We start from the raw sequence: 17,268 nt of genomic DNA, 5'->3' as shown, positions 1-17,268 counted from the left end.
TGCCGCATGATGCGGCTGAAAAAACCAAAACAAAACGAAACAAAAAACAACTATGACAAAACAAAAATACACACACACACACACACACACAGACACACAGACACACACACCAGGCAATCCTTCAAGCAAGCTGGCCGAGTGCCACTTCAGTGGTAAGCACACCAGGGGCGTCCAAAGGGAACTACAAAGGGGCCCACATTTTTTCTACCTGCCCTGCTGGGTCCAGGCACTGCTTGGGGTGGAGGCCTTCTGTTGGCTGCTTGAAATCTGCACCCACTCGCTACTTCTAAGAGGGTCAGAAACCACTGCCAAGTACCATCCCCACCACACGCCTTCTCCTTCATTATATATCTGTCATCAATGCCCTCTGCCTTTATATAAAACAAAACAACAACAGCAAACAAAACACAAATCCTCTCTGCCCCGCACCGCTCATTCAAACTCGAGGTAAGGGAACGGCTGTGCTCTCTCCTGCCCTCGCTCCAGTCACAGGACAGAATGAACTGTCTGTCCCCTGTTCTCTCAGTGACGCGGAAAAGCACCTCTTGCGCACATATCTTCATGGGACAGTGTAACTCATCTTGTACCAGATTTCTCTCTGCACCTGCTTTCCGCCTCGTGGGCAGTCCTGTAACTCTACCTCCTTCCCCCGTTTCACCTTCCTTCACTGCCTTACCTTAACCTAAAATGACACATTACTGGTCAGAGCCTTGGCAGGGCAGAAGCCTCGGTCACCACGGTCACCACTCTACGTCCTCATCTGCAAAAGTGCTCAGGGGATGCTCAGCAAGTGCCTGCTACGTGCTTTAGGGGCAAAATAAAGTGCCCAATACTCTGAAGATGGCTTGAATTTCTGGGTGGGGAACAAAGCTAAGACGGCAGGAGGAGAACCTGGCTATTAGGACATGGTTTTAACAGGGAGGCGAGAAGTAATGATTATTTAATCTAAAAAAAGTCTCAAGGGCTTCCGGTCTCCTAAGTGGTTCTGGTAACGCGCACCGCCTCTGTGAAACGCACGGGAGAGCCAGATTCAAGCAGGCAGGCCCGACGTGGTGCTGCGGGCAGGCCTCTGACCCCAGCCCGCCAAGCCTCGCCTCACTGTGCTCCGCAGCCCCCTCCCTCCCGGCTTGAGCGGGACTCAGGGACTGCTGGCAGCCGAGGCTCCGCCGAAACCGAAAAACCTTCCACACGTGTCATTTAATACAGAATAAACTTACGTGTCTATAAATTTAATTGATGACATATTCGTACATGTAATTCAAAAAGAGAATGAATTTAATATATAATAAAGAAGCATTTAAAATCGACGGAGAAAATGGAATGTTCAACACACAATGTAGGGACTAATGATTTTTCAATCATTTTAGAAGACAAAGTTATATCCCTACCCTGAGCCATTAAAAAAAATAGGTTCCAGGAGGATTACAAAATGTACTGTGAACAACAGAATTATGAAAGTGTCAGGAGAAAATATTAGAGATTTTTCTTTGCGATTCTGGGGTTTGGGAGGCCTTCCAGAGTAACTGAGAGTTGAAACCGAGAGGGAAAAAAAGACATTCCGCAATTTTCCTTAGTCTGAATGGGTGAGGTTTTGGAGGATTTACTGCTCAGTATAGGCTTGTGACGGTTCTTCTGGTGGGAGTCTGGTGGAGGAACCCAAACGGCTCTCACAGCCCTAGGCTGACTACATGCTGGTAAATTCTGAACTGTAAGAGTTAACAATAATAAATTAATCAGGTTGATCTCAAGTTTGGATACAACAGATTGTGAATACAAAAAGAACACAACTTTCTTTTTCCAAAGCAATCATACTAACATAAGAAAGAAACATATTTTAGGTCAACGAGTCTAGTCAATTTTGAAATATATAGCTTTGGGGGAAAAATCAGAAACTTAAGGAGTTCAATGGAAATCAGGATTTAAAATTTTATGTTAAGCCACGAGGATTCCCTAGTAACTGGGGAGTACTATTTCAAAAGCAGACAAAACACCAACAATTCAAAAAAACTCAAGAGAAAACTGGAGTTCAGTGTCAAACGTAAGAGTTTTAGTAATGGTGTCACATGATATGTTTCCAGGCAGTAGTGACTGAGGTCACAATGGGACCTGCAAAGGACCTGGAGACAGGAGACTGAGATTTTGGGGCTGAATGAAACCAACGATGAACTAACTGCAGGATGACAAGAGTTGGGTGCCTCTCAGCCAATCAGGGTGGACTGTCCTGACACCAGCTTGGTCCCACCGCTATCTTAACTCCTCCCCATCATTAGAATTTTCCTGTACATGTATGGACAACATGCTTACTTCTAAATTATGTATGGGCACTATTATATTAATGTTATATATCTTAAAAAAAAACTTAAAGAGGGTAAGACAGTAAGTACAAATGAAAGTTCTAACATTTCTAACTACCCACAGGGTAGTTGTGAGGATTAAATGAGTCAACACATGTAGCGCACTTTCGTCCCTAGAAGGTCGCTCACTGTAATCCAGGACATATTACAAAGATTTTCATTCTTTGAGGTACAAGTACAAATTTTTGAACAGGAGGATTTTTTCGTGTCAAGTGTCATGTTAGCCTCAAATGTCTTAGCACAGTCTAAGAATATCAGAGTCCTGTTTGTAACTCAGGTTTGGGACACGCTGGTTAAACCGTAATCACTTACCATATGGACTACTTCTGGGTAAATAGGCTCTGTGATCACATTCCGATTATGGGTGATATATTCTACCATTTCACTTAAAGCAGCTCGTTTTACTTCCTTCCACTTTAGGTCACTTAGTGGATCGGAAACAAAGTCAAAGAGGACACAACACTGACGTAACTTCTGGATAAAAAGCTTCTCTTGATCAGCAGGAGGAACATCTGAAAAGGAGAAAGCAAAGTACATTGACTGCAAAAATGCTTAACCCAGAATTACTGTGAAATACTTTCAAGCTTTCTACTATTTTTATTTCGAATTAATAGAGATTCAAGAAACAAGAGATGGGGTAGGGGTGAATAGAGGTTAAACATTCCTTAAAGAAAATGAAAGGAAAAAAACCAGCTAGTCACTGCTCAGATCATATGCTTCGTATGATAAAGTTTCTATACTTTTTAACTCTCTGAAGCCACGTCCAGAGTACTGTTCAAAATAAATTCCTTCTAAATGCATTCATTCAACAAACATAACCTAGCACCAATGATCACATGCTGACACTGTGCTGGGCAGTGGAACAAGAGGCAAAAACCACAGCCCCGGTGTGGGGTGAGGGGCACGGACACCCACACCGCGTGGCAGCTGCACACAGTAGGTACAGGCGAGGTAAGAAGAGGTCACAGGAAGGATGCTCCCTCAGCTCTGCTGTTGCTCTAAACTTACAGGGGAAGGGCACGGTGGCTGCCCATCGGCCAGCTGGCAAACAGCAAGCGGCATCAGTGTGGAGCTTGCCCGAACGAGCTGTCACACACACGCTGTGAGGGTCTCCACCCTGGTGCCCCACACAAAGCACATCTCCTCCCTCAATGTGGGCTACGGTCAATGCACATCACACATGATGACAAAATGTAGAAAGAGCGCAAATAATAATATTACTGAGGGAGTGCTTACCTGGGCCAGGTGCCATACTAAAAGCTTTATACATATTTACACAATGTAATCTTTACAATGACATAACAGAGACAAGATACAGGCATAGACGGTCAGTGCAGGGCTGGAAAGTGATGGAGCTCTGTGTGACTTTCCAGAATTCTGGGAGGTGTGGAAAACTCCAATCTGCCAGTGTGAGCTTGACAGCTTTTTTCGGTGAAAATGAGATCAGTGGTGATATTAACGAATAGGATTTATAGACACATTGACTGAAATGTGTCCAAGATCTGCAAAATGGCTCCGAAGATCTGCATGACTCAGTGCACCAGTATTTTCCACGTGATCAATAAATGGTGTTACAATATCAGGCAAGGGCAAAAGAGCCATTCAAAGGGCAAGAGAGTCCACTGTTTTTTGTTTTTTAATTAATTAATTAATTTATGGCTGTGTTTTGGGTCTTCGTTGCTGCGCGTGGGCTTTATCTAGTTGCAGTGAGCAGGGGCTACCCTTCGTTGCGGTGCGCGGGCTTCTCACTGCGGTGGCTTCTCTTGTTGCGGAGCACCGGCTCCAGGCACGCGGGCTTCAGTAGTTATGGCACATGGGCTCAGCAGTTGTGGCGCACAAGCTTAGCTGCTCCATGGCATGTGGGATCTTCCTGGACCAGGGCTCGAACCCGTGTCCCCTGCATTGGCAGGCGGATTCTTAACCACTGCGCCACCAGGGAAGTCCCAGTCCACTGGGTTTTAATGTAATAAAGTGTACAGAGAGTTTCAGATTCCACATTGCAAATTCCTTCAAGAAACTTCTCGTTTGTTAAGTTTTGGTGTAGTATCAAAGAAAATGTCCACAACTATCTGAAAAGCCTATTAAAATACTCCTCCTTTTCCCAATCAGTGTCTTCCTACATTGTTTCAACCAAAACATGTGGCAACAGACTGAATGCAGAGGCACACAGGAGAATCCAGCTCTCTCCTATTAAGCCAGACATTAAAAAGATTTGCAAAAAGAGAAAATGATGCCACCCTCTCACTAAACTTGTCTTTGTTTTAGGAAATATGGTTATTTTCATAAAAGTGTGATATTTCTGTTAACATGTAATAGGTTTATTATTTTTAATGAATTAATAAACACATTTTTTCTGGTTTAATTTCTAGCGTGGTCAGTATCGGTAGCTAAATCCACATAAACAAAAGCTCTCTGGGTCCTACATAGTTTTTAGGAGCGCGAAGGGGTCCTGAGACCAAAGCTGCTGAGCGCCCTTCCCCACACCAGCCGGCACCCCGTGGGCGCCTGGGGGCGGGGCCTGGCGCTCCTGCTTCCACCCGCCTGTCTCCGCCTCACAGCCCGCCCCGCCCACCCTGCTTTCCTTTCCTGCCCTAACCGCCCCCTCCTGTTTGGGGTTCTTGCTCACGCCTCCCTCACTGCCTGGTCAGAGAGGACGGACTCCTGGGTTGTCTTTAAGCTCCTACTGCCTTGAACAGGCAGCTACCTTGCGGGGCACTTCTTCCCCATCTAGCTGCTTTCTGAGGGCAGGTCCCAGGTGACTGCTTCCTGGTTCTCGGTACCCCTAAACGCCCAGTGTGGAGCCCTGCAAACAGCAGGCACTCAGCACAGCCACCGGCCCATTTCCTGGGGAGCTCCCCTAGTTCCCACACTGCACGCAGAGGTCAGCAGTGCACAGCCGGTCCAAGGGGTGAGGATATGCTGCCTGAAGGGTACTCAGGGGACCGTGGGGACCGAACTGTGATCCATAAACATTCTGAGTCCAGGTGACTGGACTCACTTAAATGAGTAACAGTCACTATAATGCTTGGGTCTCTGTACATGCAAATATCCAGCCCTTTTCGATGAAAAGCTCCGTGCCTGACTGCAGTCCTCACTCAATTCTATACCTCTGCTCTCTCTCCACTGTGCCAGGATCATCTTAAATGAGTGCATTTTGTAGCCACAACTTGTATACTTGGAACCTTCCGGCTTTCTCATGTTCTTGGTGCCGCAGAGAACTGAGAAGCCCACATTTACCCCTAAGAGGCACCTGATGATGACTCAGCTGTCACCAAAACACTAAAACAAACCTATTACAATAAGAAGGAAGAGCAGAGTAAAATCTTTTTCTTTTTTCATAAAATTTCTATCTAAAATTCTTCTAAAAAGCAAGGAAATCTCAACTTTCTGGAAATTGTCAATTCTCCCAGGGTTCCAGACAGCTAAGGTGTTACTGTACTATTTTCGTTTATAGTTTATAAAAAAAAGTTTGTGAGCATGATCTCATGAACTCTTTTTTTAAAACCTCATTTGGCTACGTTTACAACTGCACTGCTTAAAGAAAAGTATATTATACCAATCAAATTGAATATAGTTGTAAAAATATTGCATCCATAGCCCCTATCAAATACTTCCATCTGGTTTTTGAATGCAAGTTAATTTAGCTTCTTATCGGTCACCATATTTTAAAAATCTTTACTTTCTGCTGCGTTAACAGGACTGTACCACTGGGGGATGAAAATGAGTGGAGGTGGTAGAATATGCTTTTTTACCTTTATGTATTCTGATTCTTTAATAGTATGAGTTATTTTTGTAATTAAAAAATAAGCTCTTTAAAAACTATTAAGTTAGCACTGCTAATCTTGAAAGAAGAAAAAAGGTACAACAGAATACAACCTGTACCTGACTTTACCGTTCTGATTATCATGTAACGTGAACCAGATGATAAAAACTAACTGCGACTGACACTGTTGGTATATTACACTTCAGTGTTTGGTATTCAAGAGTGCCTGACTCTTAGGTAATAAACCATGACCCTGGATTTGACCCAATTCTTACAATTACTCCTATGAAGCAGAATAAAAAAAAGAATGGATTTTGAATTCTGCCCATGAGTGACACTGGCTTACTTTAATTTTAAACTGTATACGGACTAATAACACCAACATTCTTGTTTCAGGACATATTAATGAGCAGTCTTAAGCCCGAAAGAGAACACCAACTGAACAGCACAATATGAGACAGAATTCTGTAGCCTGTGGGCACGGCCAGGACCCCTGTGACAGGGCTCTGTAACTAGAAAGGGGCGCGAAGAGGACAGCTGCCCGGGACAAGTCCCAGGACACCACCCAGAGGCCCAACACCGCGTTGAGTCCTCTGATCTAAGAGCAAGAGGCACACGAAAGAGGCGATCCCAGTTTTGGCTGGAGAACACTGTTAATGTTAATATTTCCTTTTATTATTATTTTTCACGTTAAGAGCTGTAACATTCTTCTACACAAATAATATCACAAGTACCTTATGTATGTATAAATCTTTTCGCCCCCTCCCCCCTTTCCCAAACTATTTTCACTGATTTGTTAATGTGAACTTGGGCTACTTCCCAATTATTTCAGGGTAAATCCTTGATGATACCAGGAGCAAACCATGTGGACGTACTCATGCAAAACCTGCAGGGGGCGAGGAGCAGAGAAAAGACGTCAACCCATGGCACCTGAAGATGAGAATGTATCATTCTTCTAAAAACATACTTACTAAAGGGAAGCCTGTAATTAATAAATGATGCAAAGGGATGTTTAACGAAGTTACCCAGAGTGGGGTGGCAGCCCCCATTTCTGGCTTTGTGAGTGTTCCTGGTCCCACGGCGGGGGAGGGCAGCGTTCTCACATCAGTGGCACACCAGAGCACGCTACAAGGAGTGGACACCTTCCACTGACCCCTGACCTCCAAAGTGGAGGTGAGCCCTGGGGGCTACCCAAGGTGATGACAGTAGAACTTCTACTTATATTTTCTTCTGCAAGGAATAACAAAGTAAGATGCACTAGTATTTAATACAGGAATTGAACACTGGAGGTGTGTGCTTGAGACTACTCTACTGCCAGGGAAGTGTGATCACGTGTCTGGAGACCACTGCTGGGCAGTGGGGAGCCACCGCAAGCCTTCCCAAGTGACTCCTAAACGACTGAGCATGTCACAGCTGACTCCACAGGTGTTTTGAGCATTTGGGCACCTCAATTACTGAAGGGGCCAATGGATGTGACAATAAATTTTAACCACCAAATTGTAGGATAGGACATGATAAGGCTGCATCACTAAACTGTCACTGTATGTGAAGAGGCATCATGTGAACTCTGTTTGTGAGTAGAAAAACTATTTAAAAAAAAAAAAAAAAAGCCAAGCCCACTTCCACATGACATGTCTTGGTGGTGAGGAGAAACATTCCAAGATACAAAAAGGACCAACTTTCAGCAGGACAGTCACAGAAAGACAGGCCTTTCTAGCATGGAGACGATGGCTTTTCTCAAATAAACACAACCCCAGTGAGACAAAAAGCCAGAGGTGCACAAACCACAGGCCCAGAGAACATCACTTGGAGAGATGCCCTCAGAGGTACGCCCGTGAGGGTGGGAACCACTTCGCGCTCACTCATGCACTCTTCTGCTAAGCAGCTAAGGCAGATTGACTTTCAGAGACCACCGTGCGTCCACCGCCCCCCGCCCCCCCAGCACTCGTGCCACCTTCCTGACAGTATGGGGCCACGAGTCTACGAACATGTGCCTGTCCTGAGCCCGCAGACAAGAGACACCACACAAAACTGAAACCAGCGTGCAAACTCTCCAAAAGGAAAGAGCCAAACCTTCAGCTACGGGGTCCTCTTGTCTTTCCAATGTATTTATTCTTAGTACAAAGTGAGCAGGAATAACGTTGAATCCAATTACTAACAATTTGGAGTAAATTTGGGATTCGTCATTAATATGCACTAATCCACTTAGTTCTATTTCCCATACGAGAACACTTAGCAGATGGCAAGTTTCCCCCACCGAGAACAGTTCGGCGGTATTACTTTGTTTTTGAAAGTAAAATTCATGCACCATTTTTTTTTTTTTTAAAGGATTTGTTTTATTTATTTATTTATTTATATAATTTTAAAATTTTTGACTGTGTTGGGTCTTCGTTTCTGTGCGAGGGCTTTCTATAGTTGCGGCAAGCGGGGGCCACTCTTCATTGAGGTGCAGCGCGCGGGCCTCTCACTATCGCGGCCTCTCTTGTTGCGGAGCACAGGCTCCAGACGCACAGGCTCAGTAGTTGTGGCTCACGGGCCTAGTTGCTCCGCAGCATGTGGGATCTTCCCAGACCAGGGCTCAAACCCGTGTCCCCTGCATTGGCAGGCAGATTCTCAACCGCTGCGCCACCAGGGAAGCCCCATGCACCATTTTTGAAATGACCATTTCCCCACGGCCTTCTGCGTCTCCTCTGTGCTGGATCAAGTGTCTGTGGACACGAGAGCCCTTCTGCTGCACCATCGCTTCTCTGGGCACCAACACCACGGACTCTCAGAGCCTTACAATGGGCCTTACTATCTGTGAGACTAAGTTCCTTCCCCTTGCTCTGCTTCATGTCTTGACTATTCACGGCCCTTCAAATTTCCCCTATCAATATGGGGAGAACAGAAGTCTTTGCAATATTGAATCTTTCAAGCCATGAATATAGAATATTTCTCCAATTACTTTTTTCCCTAAGTGTCTTTCAATAAGATTTTACAATTTTCTCCTAAAAATGTCAATCTAAAAAATAAATCATTTTTTAGATTTATTCTTAGGTATTTATTAAGTTCTGATGCTACTGTAAATTGTACCTTTAAAAAGACTGAAGAATTTTCTAACTGCTGCTGTGATCTAGAAAAGAATAGATTTGGGGTATTACTTTTGTATCTAGCTACCTCGACTCTTATTAATTCTACTGGCGTATCTGCAACTCCCTTCGGTTTTCTGTGTATGCCACCCTCTCACTTGGAAATGCCCACACTGTTCTCCTCCCTGCCTGAGAAACCGCTGCAAGGAAGCGGCGAGAGCAGCTCCCTCGTCTCCGTGCCGTCTCAGAGGGAAGCTCTTGCTAGTTCCCCACCCAGTTCGATGCTTGCGCCCAGACTCTCTAGATAACGCTTTCCAGATTAAGGAGCTGACCTGTAGGCTCAGTGCCACCCCAATCCACATCCAACAGAGACTTCCGTGAAGTGGTAAGTGACTTCTAAAAGGTATTATGTGTAAAAGCAAAGGGGCAACACCAACCAAGACCCTTGGAGAGGAACGGCCGGGTGGGGGGACTTGTTGTTCCAGAAATCTAGACTCACCGGGGAAGCTTCATGAATGACAATGGCCCAGCCCTGTACTGCCACAGAGAACAGAGCCCAGAACAGGCCTGTACAGACGTGGATAACTGATTTAGGACAGACTGGATTACAGAACAGTGACGAAAGATCAGTCTTGGAAAATATGGCGCTGGAACAGAAAGGAAGGAAGGAAGGAGAAAGAAAGGAAGAAGAAATTGGACCACATTATATGCAAAAATAAAAAATAAGTTCCTGGAGGGTTAGGACTTCAATCTGAAAGACAAAACTCTAATGCTTTTAGAAAATAATACAAAAGAATATCTCATAGAGAGAAAGAAGTAGAGGACTTCTTAAGACCTAAGAACTGTAATCATTACAAGACTGATATACTGAACTATATAAAATCAAACATTTTTCTTCATCGAGACACCACAAAGAATGAACAGACAAGCCACAGAGTGGGGGAACTATTTGAATACATATAGCCAATGAATTAACGTCCAGAATATGTAAGCATTTCCAATAAATCAGTAAGAAATATTCAGAGTACCAACAGAAAAGTAGGCAAACATCTTAACCAACAAGCACTTCATGAATATACCCCAAAGCCTAATCACTCGTGAAAGGCTGTCACTCATTAATGGGTAGGGGAATGCAAATTAAAACCACAATGAGAGGGACTTCCCTGGTGGCACAGTGGGTTAAGAATCTGCCTGCCAATGCAGGGGACACGGTTTGATCCCTGGCCAGGAAGATCCCACATGCCGCGGAGCAACTAAGCCCGTGCGCCACAACTACTGAGCCTGCGCTCTAGAGCCCACGTGCCACAGCTACTGAAGCCCGCGTGCCTAGAGCCCGTGCTCTGCAACAAGAGAAGCCACCGCAATGAGAAGCCCGCGCACCGCAACGAAGAGTAGCCCCCACTCGCTGCAACTAGAGAAAGCCTGCGCGAAGCAACGAAGACCCAACACAGCCAAAAAAACAAAACAAAACAAAACAAAACAAAACACCCCACAATGAGTATCACAAGACACCCAAAAGAGTGGCAAATAGTCTGAGGAAACCAAGTGCTGGGAGGAGCTGTGTTGGGCTGGAGGTCTCACACTGCTGGGCAGGGCTGCGGGGTCCGGCGTCATCAATGACAGAGGCAGACAAATGTGCCTGTGAGCTGGGAATGCACTCCTGGGCACATAACCCAATGGAATTCAGACACACGTGCACCACAACATGCGTAAAAGAATGTTCACAGCAGCCCTAAGAGCTTGAACTAGAAACAACCCAAGCGTCCACCAGTAGCAGACATTATATAATATTCCAAAGCTGTGGAGATGAATGAAATACAGCTACACACGACGCAGACGCACTTTACAAAATACTGTTGAGTGAAAGAGGCAAGGTAAAAAAGACTTATTCAGTACGATTCCATTCATACAGAGTCTAGAAACAGGCATCCCTAAAACCTACACAGGACCTTCCGGGAGCTGTAGGGGTGCCTGGTAGGGGTGCCTGGCAGGTGTGCTGGTTACAGGAATACTCGCTTTGTCATTATTCATTACACTTTTTAGTTGTTAGTACGCGCTGTGAGTTACATTACAAATTAAAAAGGCCCCAGGGTCCGTGCCTACGGCAAAAGCCCCTCAAGAACACTTAAGAACACACAGTGAGACGTGAGCCTCCGTCCTCCACAGCCACCCTCTGCCTCCGACTCTCCTCCCAAAAGGCAAGCGCGGCAGCCGGCGCCTGGGTCTCCCAGAGCCGCCCAGCACGCACACTCCAGGCACAGGTATACGTGGCGTCTCCTCCATGACAGCTTTAGGGGAAGAGACACCGACAACCTCCAAACTAACCTCGATCGACTTGGGACACGGACACACACACACACACACACACACACATGCACTGACAACCTCCAAACTAACCTCGATCGACTTGGGACACAGACACACACCATCCCAGCACATTTCCTAACGTCCCTCTATGCAGTATTTGTGTGGAAGAATTTAAGCTCTGGGTATCTTTTTTTTAATTGAAAAAATTTCCCAATCCAGATGAAATCTAAGTGATCTCTAATTTTTCTAATTATATAAAGTTTCTCCCTCTTCTTCTCTTTCTCTAAGAGAAAAGATCAGCAATTATGACTCCAGATGTATAATATAAAAATTGTGGTATGACTTATCAGATCTAAAGCATCTGGTATGAAGCAGAGCAGACTAGGCACCAGCCTTGAACACGTGGAGCCTGTATCGTAAGGAATTAATTTAAAAATTTATCCAACATACACATGCCAGGCACTGTACCAGGCATGACAACACAGAGATAAATTTAAACATGATACTTGATCTAAAAGAAAATAACAACTAAAACATATGAGAAGTGCACTGACGTGTGAGGTGTGATGGGGCCTGGGGGTGGGGGGCAGGGTGCAGGTGCAGGAAAGGGTTTCCTGGGGTGCACTTGAGCTTGGCCTTGGAGGGAGGGCAGGAGCCACATCAGTTCAGGGAGGCTGAGGCTCACTGTGGAGGGACTGGGGCCACGCTCAGCTGGAAAGACTTTATCTACAGGTGCCCACTTCTCAAATCGGAGGGCCTTGAAGTTACAGGGCAAATTCTTCTGGAAAACCAATTTTCCTCAAAAAGACAGAGCCTTAAATGAGAATAATAGATTACATTTTACAAACCCTAAATTAATCACACTGGATCTTTAGTCAAACATTTTTCATAGAGGAGGAGCTCTGTCTTGTTCATTACTTTGTCCTCAGTATCTAGAACTGGCCAAGCACATAGTGGGACCTCAAATATTTGCTCAAAATAAAAAAGGCGATCTGAAAGAAGGAAATTCAGGTAATTTAACTGAGCGGTATCATAACTTAAACCATATTTATATTAAAATAATGACACATATATCAGTAGAATGCAAAGTCCATATAAACTTAGGACAAAATCAAGTTCTTCCAAGAAACTTGGATGCCTGTGACAGGCGTTTCAGCACTCTGGACTCTCAGAGGTTTGCATTTTGATAGAATAATCTGAGAAGTACTGTGAGTAGATAGCTTTGATCACAGAGGGTTTTTAAGCAGATGAGTGACACAACGTGACCTGGGAAAAAGATCTCTTCAGAAGTGACACAGGGGACTGAAATGAGGATGACAGAAGCAGGAAGATCTACTTCAAAGGAGAAGGCAACAGTCTGGGAACCAATTTCTCAGCCTTCTCACGAGGCAGTCATGACACCAAGCACGGTTCCTCAGGGTGCTGGCCTAGCAGGGATCATTTTTGGTAACAATTATCTCTTACCCCATAAATCCAAACTTCTACAACTTGAAAGCATGATAAACATACTGAACGAAACACTCACTTCTTGTAGATGATGTGATGAAACTAATTCTACCCTGACCCTTGGCGCCTACATAATTTCAGAATTGAGTGAATCTTCTCGAACAGCTCCTAACTCGGTTGATGACGTTCAAAAGTACAATAAATCTCTCTCACTGTCACAACGCCAAGCTATATCACAGCCCAACCATTCTAATGTTCACATTTTCTACGTTAACCTCCCACAGATCAAGTTCCTCTTTCCCTTGCTGTTTTCTCTTTCTTTCTTGGTGGTCCTTAAAACAAGGTCTGACCTACAATCAACAGTGTCTTAGATCTGATGGGACTTCACCACACATACTGAGCCTCTGGTCAGGTTTCTCGATGGATGTTATTCCATTCAAATACAGCCCACGTGCTCCCCGCTTCACGCTCTGTACTACCTAACGCAAGGAGCTAGTAACCAGCTGGTAATGCAAAGGGGCCAGAGCGTTCGTCTGGCTAAGAGTGTCGAGCACTGTCTACCTGCTGTTCGGAGAGAAATAACCAAGAGCAGCAAGCCCTCCCTCCCTCCTGCCCTCGCCTGCCCTGGAGCCACCCTTCTCCAGTTCTTACGGGTGGCATTCCAATGCGCGGGCAAAGCGGAAGCACCGCCTGCTCTATTAATCTGGACGTAAATCTGGCGACGCAGGACTGCCCAGCAGCTTCTACATCGCCACTTTCACTTTAAACAAGTTTTGCTGGTGACAACCATAGCTCGAAATCCATTATGAACGTTCCCTTTGCAAATCCCAATTCTGTAGTTCATCAGCTTTGTTGCACTCGTTCACTAAGCTTACATCCTCCCTCCCACAGGAAAAGATCTACTACCCCTGGGCCGAGTCTGGGGTGGAAGTCTACCCAGGACAAGCAGATCTCGTGTAAATCCCACAGCCGACTGGCTTCCCCACAAACCTGGGCACTCCTCCCTCCAGCCTTTGAGACCTTCCCTCCCTTCTGGTTTTCCTGCCATTCTTCAGCCTGCCTTTATCTGCACACAGAGAAAGCGGTAATATTCACTTTCCTCGCGGCTTTCCACCACTGACCCCCAGCCCACCATCCCTTTTTACACTGTGAAACTACAGCGTACATCTATAAGGCAGACAGTTTCATTTCAGAAAGCAGTGTCTGAAGCCAAGGTCTAGTTCGCTCCGGTTCTCTGCACCTGAGAACTGGCAGTTTCACCGGGGACGGGGTGGGGGAGGCGTGTGGGGCGAGGAGAGCCGGAAGCAGCGGGTCAGACTGAGGCGAGATAAAGGCCAGGAGAGACTGGTTTCCTCAGAGAAGCTCTTAATTACGGCAAGTGAACTTCTCAGGGAAGGAAGTCACATGGAAGAAACATACTGATTTCTAGCCTAGACTCCGCCATAAAGAACACGGTGAAGTCACGACAGGATTCTAAGCCTCAGGTTCCTTAAGCTGTAAGACCTCTAGCGGACACGTATGGACGTTCAGGACTGTGTCCCCCCTTCCCGGCACAGGCGATGCATAGGAGGAACTCCACAGATGTCAGCTGAATTAAAGCCTTGGCTCTCTGACAGTTAAAGATTAAGACAGCTCAAATTCCTAGGAGCACAGAGATACAGCCCCAGCAGTGTTGACAAAGGCCCTATTTCCTGCTCAAGAACCTAGTTCTAGAATGCCTGTCGGGAACAAATTAGACCCTCACCACGAGTACAAATCAGTAAACGTCCAGCACCTCTGGTTGTATCGCCTCATCCCTCACTTAGGCCGGCATTTCTGACGAAGCGTCACACCCCACCACTGCGCCTGCCGACCGACAGCTCCGGCAATGGAGAAGCTCTTGCCTAAAGCACAAGGGCGGGCATCACTCCAGGAAAACTGCTTTCACTACATTTCACAAATAAGAGATGGCCAAAGGAAGGCTGCAGAACGTTTAATATGTTTACCAGCAGACAGAAGAGTGTGGAGTTGTGAGAAGGATACCCTGAAAAAATACATAGAGTCTTTCCAGTTTTTATTTATGTTCTCTACTTCCTTTCTCTGTGTCTCAAATAGATATGAGTGGTTCTTTCTGGATTCGAGCTCTCTTAGGATGGGTTTTGGGCTCTTCACGTATGTCTGGCCCAGGGCTGCAGCAATAAGCCTTGAAGGCCTGTGTGCCAGGTCCTGTGGAGAACGAGCCCGGGAATCAGGGCTCTAAAGTGATACAGGCACCAGGACGCCGGGAACCACGAAATCAGGGGCCGTGTGCGTGTGTGTTGCGTGCCCACCCTCTGGGGAGGTGAAGCAGATAAAGATCGGTGCTGGGCGCCCCCGTCCCCCTCGCAGAATCTGCCAGCCTCCTCATCTCCTCACATGCCCACCACCCCATCCCTCCAGGTCTAGTATTAATTAATTGGTGCTGATGTTTACCTGTGCTGGGTTCCAGTCTTCAGCTCACCTGCCCATCAACTAATCCCTGCTCAGAGGCCAGGCATGGTAAAGTTACCAGCCAGTGACGAAGAACGATACCTCCTGCCCCCGCCCCATCTCCAAGGCTCAGAGCACTCTGAAGGCGGTGGTGGCCCATGCCCCTCCAGGGACATGGAGCGGAAGCCCTCCCCAGGGGCTTTCTGGTGTCTGACACTGAACTTGGCCTCATTTGGGGAGGACCATGGAGACAAAGACGGGGCATAGCATCCTCCACCTCCACTGTACGCTCAGCAAACAACAGGCGCTCGACGAATGTGCCACGAAAACTAACGACGGGACAAGGACAAAGCCACAGGTGCTCACGAGCAGTGATCCGACACCCCTGCGCAGGGCGTTCTTCTCAGATTAAAGCCTAATACGTTTAGTGCATTATCCAAGGGGTTGACCGAAAGGTTCATTTGCCCTTGGAGAAAAACATGCCACCTAAATATGTGACGTTTTTATTATTAGTTAAAACAAGAAACACTCTTGTGTTCTGGTATGTGTTGAAAGACATTTAGCTGATCCTTTTCTACATAGTTGATCCCAAATTACATGGCAAATCGAGACGATGCTTCTACTTGGTTCCTATTTTCTTGACATGCAGGGTTTGGCGAGGGAGAGAACCTGTTGGCCTAAGGAGGGCTCCGCTTGGCTCCCGCGTGAGATGCTCCTGAACCTGGGAAGGGGAGCCCGACCCGCCTGTGGGGACGGCGAGGGGCAGAGCTGCAGGCGGTGCCAGGGGCCACACGAGGAGCTCGAGCAGGCAGCTGCGACCTCCGTGTCTCGGGGCAGGACAGGCACGGCCGGATGGGGAGGGTGAGGTGCCCCTCCTTTCGGACAGGACGCCAGCTTCCGGTCTTTTGCCCGCCTGGGCACCTGCTCCCTGCCTGCCTGTCGGCCTTGCCCGGTCGCCCCCTGGCAGGCCCTTCCCTCTCTCGACCCTGAGAAACCTCTATTCTTGACTGCTTTCTATGTTTTAAACCAGAAGGACTTTATTAGAAAGGAGCACAACATAACGTACCCCCAGCGAAGCGCCTGTCTGGACACCGAGGGCACTCGCCCGACCTGGGGCAGGACGTGGCCTTTGGACAAGCCACCCCTGTCCTCCAATGTTGGAGCCACAGTCGAATTTGGTGGTCTGAGCGGGTGCCATCTGGGAAAACAAGGTACTTCCAAAGACTAGTTCTTTATGGTCCAAGTTTTATAGTTAAATCAAGACAACTGCTGCTTGGGGTACCTTGAGGTCATCACTAGGCGCAGTTGCCCCCTTAGTTTCTAACTTTGAATCCTCCACTTAGCAGATATTTATTAAGCCCCCGAGACACCAGGCAGCAGTAGAACAAAGGCATTAAGAACTGGGGTGGAAAGTGAGAATACGTGGGTTGGAATTCCAGCTCCACCTGTAACTACCTTAGTGACCTTGGGCAGAACACTTGATCCCTTTGGGTCTCGGTTTCCTCAACTGGGAAATGGGGGTAACTACCCAGTGGGGTGGCTGTGAATGAGCAGATGTGATGTGCTAGAGTGCTGCCTGAGATAGAGTATGTCCTCAATAAATGGTGCTTGTTTCTGTTTTCTGCTCATCAGATGCAGTGACTCGTTAGCTTCTATCACTCAATCTTCTTTATGCTCCTGCCCTTAAAAAATGTCTGTTACGGAAGCAACGCTTTTCACCCTCCCCAGGCATTTCCAAGCAGGCCACTGCTGCACTGCACTCAGTAACTAGATCCGCACCGAACAAAGGGCGGCTCTCAGGCTGACGGTGTCCGCTTGTGCGTAACGCAATTACACGGGTGTTCTGGCGAACAGGGCACCGCGGCTGTGCTCCGCTGCTCTG

At 46.7% G+C, this 17,268-nt stretch overlaps 1 protein-coding gene across 7 annotated transcripts in view; it reads right to left on the bottom strand.

Moving 5' to 3' along the window:
* Window positions 1–17,268, bottom strand: part of PPP2R5C (protein phosphatase 2 regulatory subunit B'gamma) — a 133,245-nt gene that overhangs the window by 49,782 nt on the left and 66,195 nt on the right. For all 7 annotated transcript variants that reach the window (XM_061181266.1, XM_061181268.1, XM_061181273.1 and 4 more), the window contains one exon: window positions 2,667–2,866. In XM_061181266.1, coding sequence (XP_061037249.1) covers window positions 2,667–2,866 — 200 coding nt within the window. The remainder of the gene's footprint in view (window positions 1–2,666; window positions 2,867–17,268) is intronic.

The sequence above is a fragment of the Eubalaena glacialis genome, chromosome 2, assembly GCF_028564815.1.
Source record: "Eubalaena glacialis isolate mEubGla1 chromosome 2, mEubGla1.1.hap2.+ XY, whole genome shotgun sequence".
Taxonomy (NCBI): Eukaryota; Metazoa; Chordata; class Mammalia; order Artiodactyla; family Balaenidae; genus Eubalaena; species Eubalaena glacialis.
This window is presented reverse-complemented; position numbering and strand designations above follow the sequence as displayed.